Source organism: Tripterygium wilfordii, chromosome 4 (assembly GCF_013401445.1).
Source record: "Tripterygium wilfordii isolate XIE 37 chromosome 4, ASM1340144v1, whole genome shotgun sequence".
Lineage (NCBI taxonomy): Eukaryota > Viridiplantae > Streptophyta > Magnoliopsida > Celastrales > Celastraceae > Tripterygium > Tripterygium wilfordii.
This window is the reverse complement of record NC_052235.1, coordinates 10,098,555-10,114,134: the sequence shown is the minus strand read 5'-3', so window position 1 is coordinate 10,114,134 and position 15,580 is coordinate 10,098,555. Positions and strand designations below refer to the sequence as shown.

Here is a 15,580-nt window from a genome sequence, read left to right as displayed (position 1 = left end):
TGGAGATACACACCTATATACGACTTATTTTTGCGTCTTGCACAACCATGTATAGAATATCAGTCATGTTGAATATTTTTCTTCTTGTTTCGCAGACAATATTGCAGCGGTTTTTGATGAATCACAAAAAGTTTCAGCTGCCCTAAACAAGGTACCTTAGACTTCTATAGATTCATAGATCTTCATAAGTTTCAACACTACGTTTGGCTTAAATGCAGGAGTAGCACAATTTACTCAGGCTGCTGGGACAAGCAGAGAAGTAAATGTGACACTTCAGAACCACTCAGGTGAACCAGTAATATCTACTCGGATTCCAAATGTATGCTACACTGGAGGAAAATTTCCTAAAAGTAACAAGGAACCAAGGATTGTGCGACAAAGCTTACCGAGAGCGATTGAGGGTAAAGTGGTGGTGTCTTTTAATTAAGTTGTTCATGTGTTTCCTTTTTTCACTTGTTTGTATTGTATTGTATTTCCTCTGGCAGCTCCAAAGAGAGAAGATGGACTCTGATTTACGAACTGTTGGCAACGAAAATGAAGATTTGAAGAGGGAGAATGAACGGTTGAGATCAGAGAAAGATATGATGGATCAAAGTCTGCAAGAGAGAGCAACTGAGAACCAGAGACTACAGAATGAAATATGTTGTTCGAGTGGAAAGATTAGTCAGCGACAAGTTCTTGTAGATGCATTTTCACGTAAGCTAGTAAGATTTTTCATCTCTTTTTATTTCTCAGGTTTCTTTGTGCTTTACATGTCTTTCAATTTTCGTATATTTCCTCTATAAAAGGAGATTTTCCTATTTGAGTCATCATTGAACTCGATGTTGTTAATCATACACACATCATTGTCACTTACAAACTTTGATTAATCTAATCATGAAATAGACTTGTCGATTATTTGATGTGTAACATTAAGATAATTTTCTCACAGCTGCTTCCAAATCATGCGGATCGCCAGCTTTTAATGCTTAGACAAGAAACAGCTTTACTGCATGGAAATGTCACCTGGAATGATCAAATGGAAGAGCAGAAACTACTTTTGGAACGAAAAATCAATTTGGAACATCAGAGCAGATCCCTGAAAATTCAAGTTCAAGCTCAGTGCGAGATGATCTACAACGAGAAGAACCATCAAGAGAGACAACTATGACCGGGTATATTTCTTTTTTACACCCCACATAGAATAGAAATACATGAAATCAGGTTATGTAGAGACACGGAGAACTTGAATGTTGTACCTCGTGGGATCATATTGAATATTTGACATACTTTCCATACCTTGCTAAAAAAACTGATCCTTGTTTACCAACCACACATTGTATAAGCCCTGTTTGAAGAAACACTTTCCACGACCGTCTCTTCGCCTCCTTTGTTGTTGCATAACTCTTGCCTCATAAGGAAGTTGACCTTTTTGTTTATTGGAGTCTTGAATCTTTCTCTAGATTTGATTCTCACACTAGATTTTAGCATCAAGATCTGCAAATAATGACCTTAACATCAGCTGCACAATTCACCAATAACCTTAATCCAAATGCTCAAATCCATGTATAAACGGCATTTATGATAAAATGCATCCCACATCCAGATATTTAGAACAGCATGCTTTCATTTCAACAACTGAAACTTCAAGAAAATACAACAATTTCAAGGACACATTAAAAAAAAAGTGTCATTTATTCACTGCCGGTAGATACAACGGTTGGTACATAACGATATTGCAGATTATACATTTACCTTGACATCTACAAAGTTCACAAATGCAAACATAATCTTGTGCGAGCAGAATTTCTTTCGGAATTTGGAGATGAAGCTTGCAGACAGCTAAACAGCCCAGATTTTCATGCATGACCACAAAGTCGGATGACAGTTTCCACAGCTCGCAAGTTCTGAGTCACAATTTATTTCTACAATAACATTAATAAATGAATATATCAAGATTAAAAGCCTTCACATCAAAACATAATGCTTTTAAAGAGAGGAAAGGAAAAGGCATTACAGAGTACAACATTAACAAAGTTAATAAGTAACAAATACTTTGCACGGGAAGTTGCCTGCAAACCAGTACTATGATTTTAGTTCCAAGATACAGAAAGTGGTCTGTATTACTCTCTTACAGAAACCTCAATCTCTGCCGAAACAAAACTGCTCCACACCCCTACTATGTAGATTCCTGCACATGCACCCACACACATACACAAGACACTACCACAAAAAAATTCTCCCACGTTAGCAATCAAAAGAAATAGCAAAGACATCTACAATAGATAGCTGAAGCTTCGCCAATAAGGATGGCCACTTAAACTACTTAATTCTTCAAATCTACAACGACATTATAGGAGTACTTGCATAGCTCACTGCTTCAAGTGGGTTTTCTCAAACAAAGCACATAATTGAGGTACTGAATATCAATTACATAAGCATTCTGCTCAGTTGACAAGTACATTCTAGATCAAAACAACACATAATGATAAACAAGCGCATCTTGTGGCACCAATAAAATTTCTGGATGCATCAAGGAGTGATTTTTTCCATAGCTAGATGAACACATACAGCAACCATGATGCCGTACTGCCTTACAATTTTGCCTTTTATTCAGTTTAGTACAAAACCCCAAGCTTCCCTACAATTTTTCTGTAAACCATTGGTTTACAATAAAACTCCAAGTTGGGGGAGATTGGTAATACATATAAACCTCTTGAAGAAACTCACCCTTGCTTTTGGATATGGAAACAAGGGATAAAAAGGAAATATAAAGAACATTATATTCCATTTTGGTAGTAACAATAAGGGTGCAACTTGCTTTAAACTCAGTCGAGTAAATAGATCCATAACATCTAAAAGAGAGAATATGAAAATCAATATTTCCATTATACAAAACTAAAGTGCCTAAGCTACGAATAAAGAAGAACTGCCAATTGAATTGCGTTTCAACAACTTGAAATGCTCCTCTTTCTATCGAGACAAACTGCTGCAGAGATAGCTAGCAAGACTGTTGCAGTTATTGGAAAGACTAATCTAGAAGAAGGGAAGGCAAATAAGTGTAATCGCTCGCACTATTACAATGCACGACAAAAAAACTGACCACATGTTTTTCATCATCATCAAGCCTTTATGCCAAAGATTTTGGATTAATTCATAAAGTTTGAAGAGTTTACATTAACTGACATCCTACTCCTTTATCCGGGCTTAGGAGTAGCTGTGTTACCAGACATAGTTAAATAATAACATGCTTGTAAGCTAATAAAATGTAACCTATTCCCAAAACATTCATAGTAGAGAGGACTTGGAGATTTGTGTGCAACAACCTATTGCAGCAAAAAGAAAGTCTAATTTTCTAAAGAATAAATTAAAAGCTATAAGGCAATGGATGGTTGACCCTATATAACTAGAGCTGAAATCAGTCGGGAATCCAAAATGACAAAAATTTTAGTAGCGTAATCGAAGAAACGGACTACAATAATATCCAATTGCATTATCAACCTTAACAAACTAACATACTAAGCCAATAGAAAAGAAACATTTTTATTTGTAAATAAGCTTCTACTCTCAATAATAACATGATTAGGAAATTTTGTATCAGATTCCAAACTCCTATCATCGATATGTAGAGTCGATTATAAGTCCATATAACTGAGACTACCACTCCATCTAAGTATTTCCATGTATTTGTATGATCAATGTGTTACAAATATTCAACATAATTGTCCCATACTTAGATATAAAGAACTGATTAGACATCAGAATAAGAATAAATAAGAACTCACATAACATTGTCGATTTCAATATAAAATCTCAACATTGCTACATCCGCAAATGCATGACTGGATTTATATTTTAACTAATTTTTTATTGCTTCACCAACAAAAGATCTCTGCAATCATATCCATGCAAATTAACAATATTCACACATTAAACGGATTAGGGGTGCGTATCGCATAACACAAGCCTAAGTCCTCCTTGAGCAACAAGCGCAGCAGGAAATTTGCATGAGTATATACTTCAGGCTAGTATGAGTCTCATGTATGTTATGACTGGAAAAATACGACATAGTTGATACATAGCAGAGATAATTCTTAGAGTGATAATTGAGAATTGATGAGCCAAATTGATGTTGAAAGATAGATGAATGTCCACAGATTTGATAGATTAATCAGTATATCATCAAAATAAATTGATAAATGATAACATTGTAGAACATATTACTTGTAATTATATTCCACCACTTGCGATCAGGAATATAAGTTGTGCTCTTCCATCTTAATTTTCTTTTTCATCCTCTCAACAACAAGAAGGGTCTTCCTCTCGTGCTCTACAGAGCTTTCAACCAATTCACAATCAAAGAGATAGGAACTTACAGACCAAAAAAGACATATGCATAGGCTAGGGTTTAGGGAAACAAACAGTAATCAGCATCCTTCGACCACAATCAAAGAAACAGAAAATTGCAAGCCAAAAAGACACAAAAACATAGGTTAGGGTTTGGGGAAACCAACAGCAATCAGCTTCCCTCCAAGAAACATGAAATTACATGACAAAAAGACACACATATGCTAGGTTTGGGGAAACCACAGTAGTCAGATTGATATGAAGTATGAACCTGCAAATATTGTCAATATTTGGCAAGAAAGTAGGATCTACTTATTTTACAAGAAAAAGTTGCAAGCAAGGAATCCGAAGAAATAAAAAAAAACACTATAGCTTGTCATGAAGCTGTTTTGAGAACAAGGAAGTCTAAATTTGAAGCTAAATTAGAGAGAAAGCGTAAATTGGTTGAAGATGAAATTGTGACCAAGAGAAGGGCTTGGGTGTTGAGGGAGATTGATCAGAACCAAAGGGAAGACCTGTTTCTGAAAAGAGATCATGACTACTTCAGTCAAAGTCATTAGTAGAAAAAGAGAGAGATGTTGCTGAAAAGTTGAATCATCTGCTAGACAAATAAAGAAGTTTGAATGATGCCCAGATGGATGTTGAGCTTAAGAAATTGCTCTTACAAGGTGAAAAAGAATAAATTGTTAAAACGAAACTCAATCTTCAGGAGTCATGGGATTCTCTGGAAGATAAAAATAAGCAAGTTGATTATGGTAAGGAAAAACTGATATATGGAAGAGCCTTAGTTCTGGAGCCTTGGATTTGGAAAAGGTAGATGCTTGCATTGCTTGTTCATTGAAGTCAATAATTAACTTGATCGCATCTTCTGATTTTAAAGATGATAGTGTCACATCGACACTTGAAGTTCATACTGCTGCTTGGAGTACTTTGAGGAATGCAAAATGTATTTTGGACCATGGTGGATTGATATTGGCTGACAAATATGCTAGTGTTGAATTCTTTGGGATGTTACTTGTTACTGTGTTTGTTCTGGTGTTCTTATTGTTTGGCATTTCAGTTTTACTTGTGTTTGTGGGAAACTATGTGCTAAATCAGTTCTACTACATTCTTGGGTTCATGTTCTTGGTCTTCATAATCCTCCTGGTCACTTGTGCTGAGATGACAACTGTGCTTTGCAACTTCTAGTTGTGCAGTGAGAGCACCTGCAGCAGATTACCTTAACAGATTCCCTAAAATACAAACAAAATGCCACTTTTCTCTATTTTACAGATTCCCTATCTAACCAACACTGCATCAGATTACCTATCATATTCTCTACTGCATTAAAATAATCTCTCTTTCTATTGTCTTTTCTATTAATATAAATTACTTCTATTTAAAATAATTTTAATTCAATTTAAAATAATAGATTAATTATATTTGAAATAAATCAATTATTTTTATTTAAAATAATAAATTAATGCTATTAAAAATTGGAGAAGATTAATTATTTTCTTTGACAATAGAGGAGTGAGGAGAGAAGAAAGTGAGGAGAGAGAGAAAGAAAGGAGAGAGAAAGACGGGAGGGAGGGAAAAAAGTGAGGATAGAGAAAGAGAGGAGAGAGAAAAGTGAGGAGAGAAATAGAGGGGAGAGAGGGGAGAGAGAAATAGAGGAGAGAGAAAGAAAGGAGAGAGAAAGAGATAGAGGGGAGAGAGAAGAGTGAGGAGAGAGAAAGAGAGGAGAGAGAGAAGTGAGGAGAGAGAAAAGAGAGGAGAGAATAAAGTAATAAATTGTATTATTTTATGTTTAGAGAAGTGAATAGTGGTTCTCTAGATGTAAGGAATCGCTGTTCATGTTCTGTAAAATAGGGAACCTCTAGGTAATCTAATGCAGAGCTAAATTTTGACAAATTCTCTACAATAGTTCTCTATTTTACAGATAGACACATGTTTAAGTAATCTGATGTGGATGCTCTGAGAATGACTACCTTTGGTGGTGGAGATCTTACCTTACATCATGGTCGTCCACACTATGTCTCTTCCTATATGCCATCCTTTCTGTCCATCAATTGATAGAGAATGCAGATGAGTGCATAAGATTTAATAAAGAGACTTCAGCAACTCTTGTAGTGAACAAACTTAAAGTGGCCTACAGATTGCTGCGAAAGTGGAAAAGATTAGGAATGGAGAAGACGTGGCTATGACTAAGAAGATAGGGAAGACAGTTTCATTAGTTCATGACAAGATTGGTGCATCTCCTGGTTTGTATTGGAAAGTAATTACCATATGCAAATAGCAGAGGATCCCAGATTGGTGCATCTCCTGGTTTCTATTGGAAAGTAATTACCATATGCAAATAGCAGAGAATGGGATCCTGGTGGAACTGTCTTTCTAAATTCAATGGTGATGCATTTCAGTCTTATATCCTTGAGGACAAGGATGATCTTAAGGAGGAAGTACTGATATGAACCTACAAATATTGTCAGTATTTGTTAGTTCTGGTATTCTGCCTTTAAGTAATTCTGTGATGTTTAACAGAATGCTTAATTGGCACTAATGGAGGCACTAAAAGTGTTTCGTTAAGTCGGGTAGGTTTTCATAAAAGTAATCACATATTAGCTTGTAAAACACAATTTATGAAATAAATAGAAAGAAGAGTTCTCTTCACGTGTATTATCCTTTGTTGCTTTCTCTGTAAACTTCTTCTACCTTCCACCGCCATTACCTCTTCTTGCTAAGTTTAGGTTTGAAAGGGGTTCTATCATAGCTTCCTTCCCCCGCAATCGAAGAAATTGGAATGTGTACACCAAAACTAAACATATGCATAGGCTAGGGTTTGGGGACAGTAATTAACAAGGTAGTCAAAATCGGGATTTTACCTAAAATCAGAAAGGGGGTGTAAAATCGAAATCGAAAAATCATATCGTAAAATCGTAAGATTTTATGTATTTTGTAGAATTAAGTATAATTATCAATAATATAACACAAAAATGTCAAGAATAATTACATTTGAATAATGATCACTAAAATTACATTGAATAATATATTATAATAATACATCAATACATCATAGTTTGATTGAAACAGTGAATGAGGCTCTTCAGCAAAACAGTGCACTTGATGAAACACTGCATAGGAGAGCCTTCTAGTGAAACGGTGCCTTTTGGTGAACATTCCAAGATGGAATTAATCAGACCAAGGTTAACTAACTGAACCATTAGAGTGACTATCATTCGCACCATAATAACTCCCCCAAATCAAACCCTAGCCGCAAAGCTGAGAACCCATACGAAGAAGATGAAGCAGGACCTGACAGAAGCTGTCCAAAAGAGATCGAATACTCCAGCTTATCACTAGTTGCGTTGGGACTATGAGAGATGGGTTTTCTCCGGTGACAATTTCGCTACAAGAAGCAGCCGCACCAAACTTCTCAGAGTCGAAGGAGAGGAGAAACCCTAAACAACTCCTAATGGAAACAAATACTAAAAGGAAAGAAAAAAACTACTCCTAATTAAAAAGATATTTGACCCTAAAAGCTACTTGTTTAACAAGGAATAGAGTTCCTAAAATACCATAATAAAAAACAGAAAAATAATTAATTTCGTTTTTCTAACTAACCTGGAAATTACGATAATATTCTCGCTTCAAAAATCTATAGAAAACATAATAAAATAAAAGTGACCTAACAATTATTATACTACCTAATAAAACATAAAATCCAACATAAACCTAATTGAAAAGGACCTAAACTTCCAAATAAACCATAATCCAAAATCCCATTATCTTTGAATCAATTTTTTTTTTTTCATCATTCTCCCCTTATTGGAGAAAACTCGACCTCAAGTTTTAAAGAATTTAAGTAGGAAAGCTCTTGACTACTTGACCATCCTCATCGTCATTATCGGCTTATCCACTCACTGCATGATCATTATTACAAAGAAAGAAGAAAGAAGACCAATCATATGTTCAATCAGCCATCTTAGTCATTCAAACTCAAAAGAATTTGGGATGATGAACAAACAGAAAAAGAAGAAGAATTTCTGGGGCAAGGCAACCAAAACAGAAATTGAGATCAAAACTCGTCGATTCTAATATTTTAGTGGGGGCGGTTATAGACACCACTGTTTTTGTTATATACAACACCATAAATTTTTTGTATTTTTTAGACAATAATAACCTTTAACAAAATGACTAAAAAACACATTAACATTTGATGTTAAATACAACGCTAATATCCGTAAAGTAATCACATGTGCGTAAAAAAAAATTTACGGCATGTGAGAAGCCTTCCCTCTCGATATGTACTAGGGAAACACATGGATATGAATTGCAAAATCGCAAATCACCTTGTTGATTGTGATTTGGAACCCAAAGTCTCCATTTTCTTGAAGATCCAAAACAACATCCACCAAATCATCGTCTGCAGCATCTTCACTAGAATCAATCATTGCCTTCTTTAGTCTGTTATTCAATGATTTTTACGAGGATCAAATCTATCTTTTTATTCAGCCAACTCGACCATTTTTCATAAGAGTGGTATAAATTTTTCATGGTCCTTGGTTCTCCCACCGAAGGCTGTTCTTGATGTGCTCTCATATGGTAAAAAAATTAACATCTCGCTAAGATTGATCTTTGATCCTACCTTGGAATAAATTGAATTAACAAACTCCTTTACCTCTTTTTACCAGAACTGGCATCATCGCTTGCATCTTTCTTGCGCTTAGCAGCTCCAGTGTGCAAATCTTCCTCATTTGTCTCCAATACCCTCGTACGGTGCAAAAGAGATAAGTCCTACGAGCGAAAGTGTAGTACAATGATGTTATTGTGATCTTATATATGTTTGTTTTGGTTTATTTCAATGGATCATTGTATTAATTCTTGTTTTGTATATGTGGGTGTATTTTAATCAAAATCTATCAAGGGTATAATAATAAATTTATAGTAGTGTATTTATAAAAACACATACATTTTAACCGGTGGTGTTGTATTTAGCGATGTATTTAACCATCCCCTATTGTAATTCGGTTAACGTCTCCATCTGATTACCCAGAAAATTGTAGCTCACAACAAATAATCTGTGTAGAACATAACACAATCTACAGATAATGTGAAGAAGAGACACTAGATAATGTGAAGAATAGACACTGAAGAGGAGTTTGCAAGAAACAATTACCTCTCCTTCCTCGAGGCGATTAAGGCAGGTGGCTCTTGAAAAGGCGCAGCACTTTCTACTTTCTCGGCTCTTTTTCAATTTGTCAAAAACAGCATAGTAGAGCAGCTGTCTCAAAAAGAAAGCAAGATGGTTAGATTACCATTTTACAGGCTTGCTTTTTTTCTTCTCATAAAGTAAGGCCTGACAGGGGCAGTAAAGGGGTGAGGGGAAGGGTGGGAATTGAATATGAGTTGCATAGGAGATGGCACACGCCCTTGACGTCAGGAATAATGAGATAAGCCCAACAAAAAATAAAAAGAGTAATGAAGAAACTCATCCATGATTTTTGGGACAAACTAATTTGCATAATGTTAAAATCATGGATGAGTTTACTTCATTACTCCTTTTATTTTTTATGTACATATCGAATTCTTTGTTCTAACATCATGATTTGCAAATAATAATTTTAACATCAGCTGTACAACTCACAACCTCAAAAGAAACAATGCCAAAATCCATATGCTCAATTCACGAATAAAAATGGCTTTTATGATATAATGCAACCAGATGATATTTTCATTGCACCTACTGCTACTTCAAGAAATAATCATATATGTAGGGTAAAGATTATATGCCGACAGGAAACCACTACCCTCAGTGACAAACTAAAAAAGAATAGTTTATTCAGTGGCGGTAGATTTGCAGATCAATAGTAAGTACATACTGCAATCTGCAGGTTATACATTTACCTTAACATCAACAACGTCTGCAAATGCTAACACAACCTTGTGTATCAACTTCAACAAACTAAATTTCCTTCAGAATTTGGAAATGAACCTTGCAGCGAGCTAAACTACCCAGATTGTTTCATTCTTGACCAACAAGTTGGATATGCATTTTCCACTACTCATAAGTTCTGAGTCACAATTCATTCATACACTAATATATAAGTAACTGAATATATTACGATTATAAACTTTCACATGAAAACATAATGCTTTTAAAGAGAGGATGGGGAAACGGATTTTATAGAGTACACCGTAGAAAACTTATTAATTAAGAAATGCTTTGTTATGGAAGTCACAAGCAAAACAGTAGTTACCAAAGAAAAATCTTAAATCCAAGATGCACCAGCAGTAATTCGTACCTAAAAATCTCTGAGCTACCACTTGTCTCGAAGTTCAAATCACATTCCACTGGACAACCATTATGGAACATAAAGGAAAGAAAATCTCATATGGTGCCAATTCAGAAGTCCACAGCAAGGCTCAATGGTTCTGAGCTGAACCAAACTTCAATTATTATCTACCCTGCAAAGCATAGCCAATTTGTGACATAAAATTGATTGAACTTGGCTAGCAGTGTATTTATCTAAGGCGAAAATTGACAACTTTTAACAGTTCATCAATATGCCATCCCATAATTATGAACCTCACCATCAAGCAATATACTAAAATTACCAAAATAGCATTACACTCAAGGGGTCCAAATACGCATGCTTCCATTTTAAGCACTCTTACATCTAGAAGCATAAAATAGAAGATCAGACAATCTTCTTCCCAAGCTCTAGAAAGATGCAATTAAGAAAACCATCTAATCCAAGTGAAAAACTATAGGACGACTAAAACCCACAGGCATTGCAAGAAAGGAAATGAAGAATGGATAACCAATCAAGAGATGTTGGATTTTCATATCAACGAGTAGTAGCCTAAAACCTTCTCCTCGATCTATTCACAGGAACTATGTGATGTACCAGGAACAAATGCCAGCAAAAACATAGAATAACATTAGACAAAATCATGCTACATATAGATTGTTTAACACAAGAAATAACTTCACAGTTTCTCGGAAGAAGAAATGTAACAAGATTATGAAGCAAGGATTCCTTTGATAAAAGGACTTTCCATGTTCTTGTTTTGTTACTGAAGTTCCCTATCTTCAGACTATGGCCAACTCTGGTAATAAGAGTACCAAAAAAATCATTTAATTATAAACAACAATCGTCCGACTACAAGTAATTAGCAGTAATTTGCACATTAAGCGGCCTTCTGAATGCATTCATACATCTACCAAGCTTTACGAAGATCTATTTCTCTGAGAAAGCTCAATCTCCAACAATTTGCCTTATAATTTTGTTGTTAATTCGGTTACGACAAAACCGGAAGCTGGGGGGGGGGGGGTATGGTATAGCCACTCAAAGAACCAGTGCATGAGTAATGCATTACATAATATACATGATTGTTCCATACTTTGAGTACAAAATTAAAGAATCGATTATGCATAGCATAAAAAATAAGAAATTACATAACACTTCCGATTTCAATATCGAGAAATGCGGCTCAATGGTGTGGTATATTTTAAAATAATTTCTTTTCACTTCACCGACAAAAGACCTCTGAAATCATGTTCTGTGTAACTTAACAATATTCCTAGACCATGCAAACTAGGGGAGCTTATAGCACAACGCGAGCCTAAATCAACCTCGAGCAACAAGCATAGTATGAGATAGCCATATATAAACTTCAGGCTAGAACGAGTCTCATATATGTTATGAAAGAAAAAGTATGACATAGTTGCCATGTAGCAGAGATAATTCTTAAGAGCCATCATGGAGCATTGATGAGACAAATGGGCAGGGAAAAATAGATGCTTGTCCACAGATTTGATAGACTAATACTATATCATCAAAAGCAATTTATAACACTGTAGAACATATTGCTTGGAATTTTATCCCACTACTGGCAAGAAGAGACATACACATATGCTAGGATTTGGGGAAACCAACAGTAATCAGCTTATTGCACACCGAAAAGACACATAGGCATGGGCTAGGGTTTGGGGCCAGTAATCAGTCTCCACCATTGCCGCCACATAAGAAGGCAAGCACCATGTAATCGACAGAGAGTTGGATGTCAACATTCTCCTCAATTGCCAGCTTGTTCTGCTCAAGCATTCTGGCACCTTCTGACTCCATCTCTTCCACTTTGGCTTTCATTTTGTTCAGCCTCTTCTTCATGCGTTCAATTTTTGCTTTCTTCTTTGACATCATTGCAGTCAGCTTCTCCACTGTAGCCTTCAGTTAGTTTTGTTTGGGAGAGCGAATGAGAACTAGTTAAAAAAGTGCGGAAAAAAGAAGCATCAATTGATTTGAAAATCTAACGGTACAAACCACAAGGCTCCTTCTCTTTGTCCTGCGGCGCCGTAGTCCAGAACCCTTGGCCTTTTTCTGTGTCATCACTAACATGGCCGATCCCGGGGCTTGATTACCTGTTTAAATACATTTAGGAGATTTGTCAGTATCGCTTTCTCCACTCACTGCAGAGTCCATTCTCATTATTGCCAAAATTCACAACTGAGAAATCCAATTAGCCATCTTAGGCCATTCAAATTCTTCAATGGTGAAAGAATTTCGGTTGATGAACGACTATGAAGGGGAAGAGATGGAAAATTTAAAGCGCAACGAAGCCAGAACAGAAATCCCGATCAAAACTCGGCGATTTTAATATTATGAAGCATAATTAGGCTAAAATTGAAGATCTGAGTAAACAGATATTGTACACACGAAGTGAAGAAGAATAGGAATGAAGAAAAGAGGTCAATACCTTCAGTCATTTCTTTCTGACGTTGTTTCCAGGCAGGTTTCGTTGTGCTCTTGCTCTTCAAATACAGCATCTGCTCTCAGGAGAGAGATTTGAGAACTACTTTCTTCCGCTGTGAAAAAAGAACGGCGGAACTATTTGTACCCCAAAATTACTTCTTACACCCCCTGTCAGATTGTTGTCTAATCACAACCCACCTGTCACCTTTATATGAAAAGAGGAGGTTACAGCGAAATGACCATTTGGCCCAAAAGTCACAGAAAAGCTGACAAAAACTCAGAAACTTTCATATCAGCTGTGAAAGCATTCATGCACAGAACTCAATAAAAACATCTTTTGGTTGATAAAGATAGCAAATATCACATTTAACATTTTTTTTTTAAACTTTTTTTCCCTGTTTTTCCTTTCACCATGACAGCCTTAAAAAAGCATTTATTTATGCAGTACACACACGGTATTTATGTTCTACTTTGGTTGTATTTGGAATCCGTATATGATAAAAAGAGTATAAAAATATTGTTTGTTCTTTGATCATTAAATGTTTGTGTCAAAAAGTTCCAAAAGGCCAAAAACCATAAGAGGAAGTGTTGTTCCATTTAATGCAAAAGGCCTGACTGTCTGAGTCCCCCCAATTATGAATGTTTGTCCTATACATATATGTAGTCTACATACATAGTTTATACATACACACATATAGTCCACATACGTCCTCATCCTAATCTATGCAATTTGGTGTCTAGTTATAACTTATAAGCACACACAATGTATGACTGTAGATAACATTAAAATAGTTCCCTATTCAAATAAAACTCCCTCATTGTAATGAATGTGGACCAACTTGTCCCAATTACAGATAAGCTTTTGAAAGGAACATTTAGAAAATTAATAGAGGGGGTTTATAAATATAATATCAAATTTAAAAATTATATTAAATTTTTTATCATTACATTTTATTTCATATGAGATTATATTTAAGGCGTATTTTTAATTGTTTACAAATATCAAATTAAATTTTATATTTAAAGTGTATTTGTTTCAATAGTGGTTTAAATAGTAAAAATGAGGGTGTCAATAGCATTACCCTTTTTAAATCCTGGTGTTTGTTTTAACAGCTACATATTTACAAGCTTTATATTCATGCCTAAATCATTTGTTGTGTTTTTATCTATGTGTCATCCAAAAGCAATTAACGTGATTTTTTTACAAAAATTTTGTTCAGATTGGGCTTATGCTAAATGTTGCAGCTCCTCATTTTCTTTACCTTTTATGCCAATATTTTAAAAAATTCTCAAAAATATTATACATTTCAATGATTTTGAATCTAATTTTGTATTTTATGTTGAATAAAAAACTAAATTCATCAAATAAGATGCATGAAAAACTTAAATGGTTGTGTAAAGTGCAAAATGTTATAAAGAATTGTCAAAGTAGAATTGGTGTCAAATTAGCTGTAACAAATGAGAGTGAGTTAGTAACAATGGCCTTGGAAGAAATATGCGAAAGATCATAGAAACGCAAGAAGAAACCTTGTAGTGCACCTAACCTACACCAATCAATATACTATAAACCCCGTCTATTTTAGGATTTATTCACAAATCGTATTATTAGGCTAGCTAAAACAAAATTCTTCAAACACTACACAAAAAAGAAGAAGAAAAAAGGTCAGAGACCCTTCTTTTTAAATTTTATGCTTCCAATTACGCGTTTGTTTTTACTCCATTTATTAAATTTAATATTTTTATTTACTTTCCTCGTGATGACCTGTCCCGCTCTTAGTTAGTATATTAAGTCCTTGAACATAGTAGTACAACTCTGCCACGTGTATTAAGGATGAAAAAAAGCAAAGAGTGTGTGGGGGAGTTCTCTCCGTTGATCTCTCTCTTAATCACTTTCTGTCATTCTTTAGCCGTGTCTTTGTCTCTTGATTGACCACCTTTACTTCCTTCACACATAAATGAGACAAGCCTCCAATAAGGCACCAAAACCAAAAAATGTCTAATCAATAGGGGTGTAAATAGTAAAAATAGGGGGTGTATATAGCAGGACCCAAAAAGAATGGAGCAGATGCCATATATACAGCTTCAAAAGTTGAAAAGGGGTCGGACTGTTTGCAGACGGAAATGACGGTTGGTATGTGATTTGGATTATAGTGGGTAAAGCCAAATCGATAACTCAAGGGTGTCCCACAATTTTCCGTCGAACGAGGGGTTAGTGAGAAAGCAGGGACACCTCACCGATTCGCGCGAGTAGTCTTTGCTCTCTCTCCTCACTTGTCAACTTTGGCCTTTAAAATCAAGCAAGTTGCTAATTGATATATTCGTACTCTGATAGTCGCTGACGTAAGGGTAAGGCTTGAATGAGTCTGTTTTTCTTTACACAACTACAAAAGAGAATCAAATACGGGTCACCGACCTTTCTATGATATTTTGCAGGAGCACCGTCGATTTTCATCGTCTATCACACATTCACACTTTACCCACCGTTGCTTCGGAAAGCATTCCTATAAGAGCAATCACTGATG

General features: G+C 35.4%; 2 protein-coding genes across 7 annotated transcripts; one reads left to right on the top strand and one right to left on the bottom strand.

Annotated features, from left to right (window-relative positions):
• Positions 1–234: 234 nt before the first annotated feature.
• Positions 235–1,176, top strand: LOC119997071. Its single transcript, XM_038843854.1, has 2 exons — positions 235–704; positions 932–1,176. The coding sequence occupies exons 1-2, from the start codon at positions 318–320 to the stop codon at positions 1,148–1,150; spliced, it is 606 nt and encodes a 201-aa protein (XP_038699782.1). The 5' UTR covers positions 235–317; the 3' UTR covers positions 1,151–1,176.
• On the bottom strand, positions 1,122–15,255 carry LOC119997072. 6 transcript variants are annotated; one of them, XR_005467956.1, is made up of 10 exons: positions 13,063–13,188; positions 12,630–12,727; positions 12,218–12,533; positions 10,608–10,770; positions 10,210–10,376; positions 9,482–9,586; positions 9,275–9,383; positions 8,984–9,099; positions 1,735–1,904; positions 1,122–1,476 (listed from the first exon to the last, which is right to left on the bottom strand). XR_005467956.1 is itself a non-coding variant. In XM_038843855.1 (4 exons), exons 2-4 carry the CDS (start codon positions 13,130–13,132, stop codon positions 12,309–12,311), a joined length of 393 nt encoding a protein of 130 aa, XP_038699783.1. In that variant the 5' UTR covers positions 13,133–13,185; positions 15,116–15,255; the 3' UTR covers positions 12,070–12,308. The 6 variants fall into 6 exon arrangements, 1 of the variants encoding a protein (XP_038699783.1); XR_005467953.1 differs by lacking the exon at positions 10,210–10,376 and having other exon boundaries at positions 1,133–1,476; XR_005467955.1 differs by lacking the exons at positions 1,122–1,476; positions 1,735–1,904; positions 9,275–9,383 and having other exon boundaries at positions 8,375–9,099.
• Between the last annotated feature and the right edge of the window lie 325 nt (positions 15,256–15,580).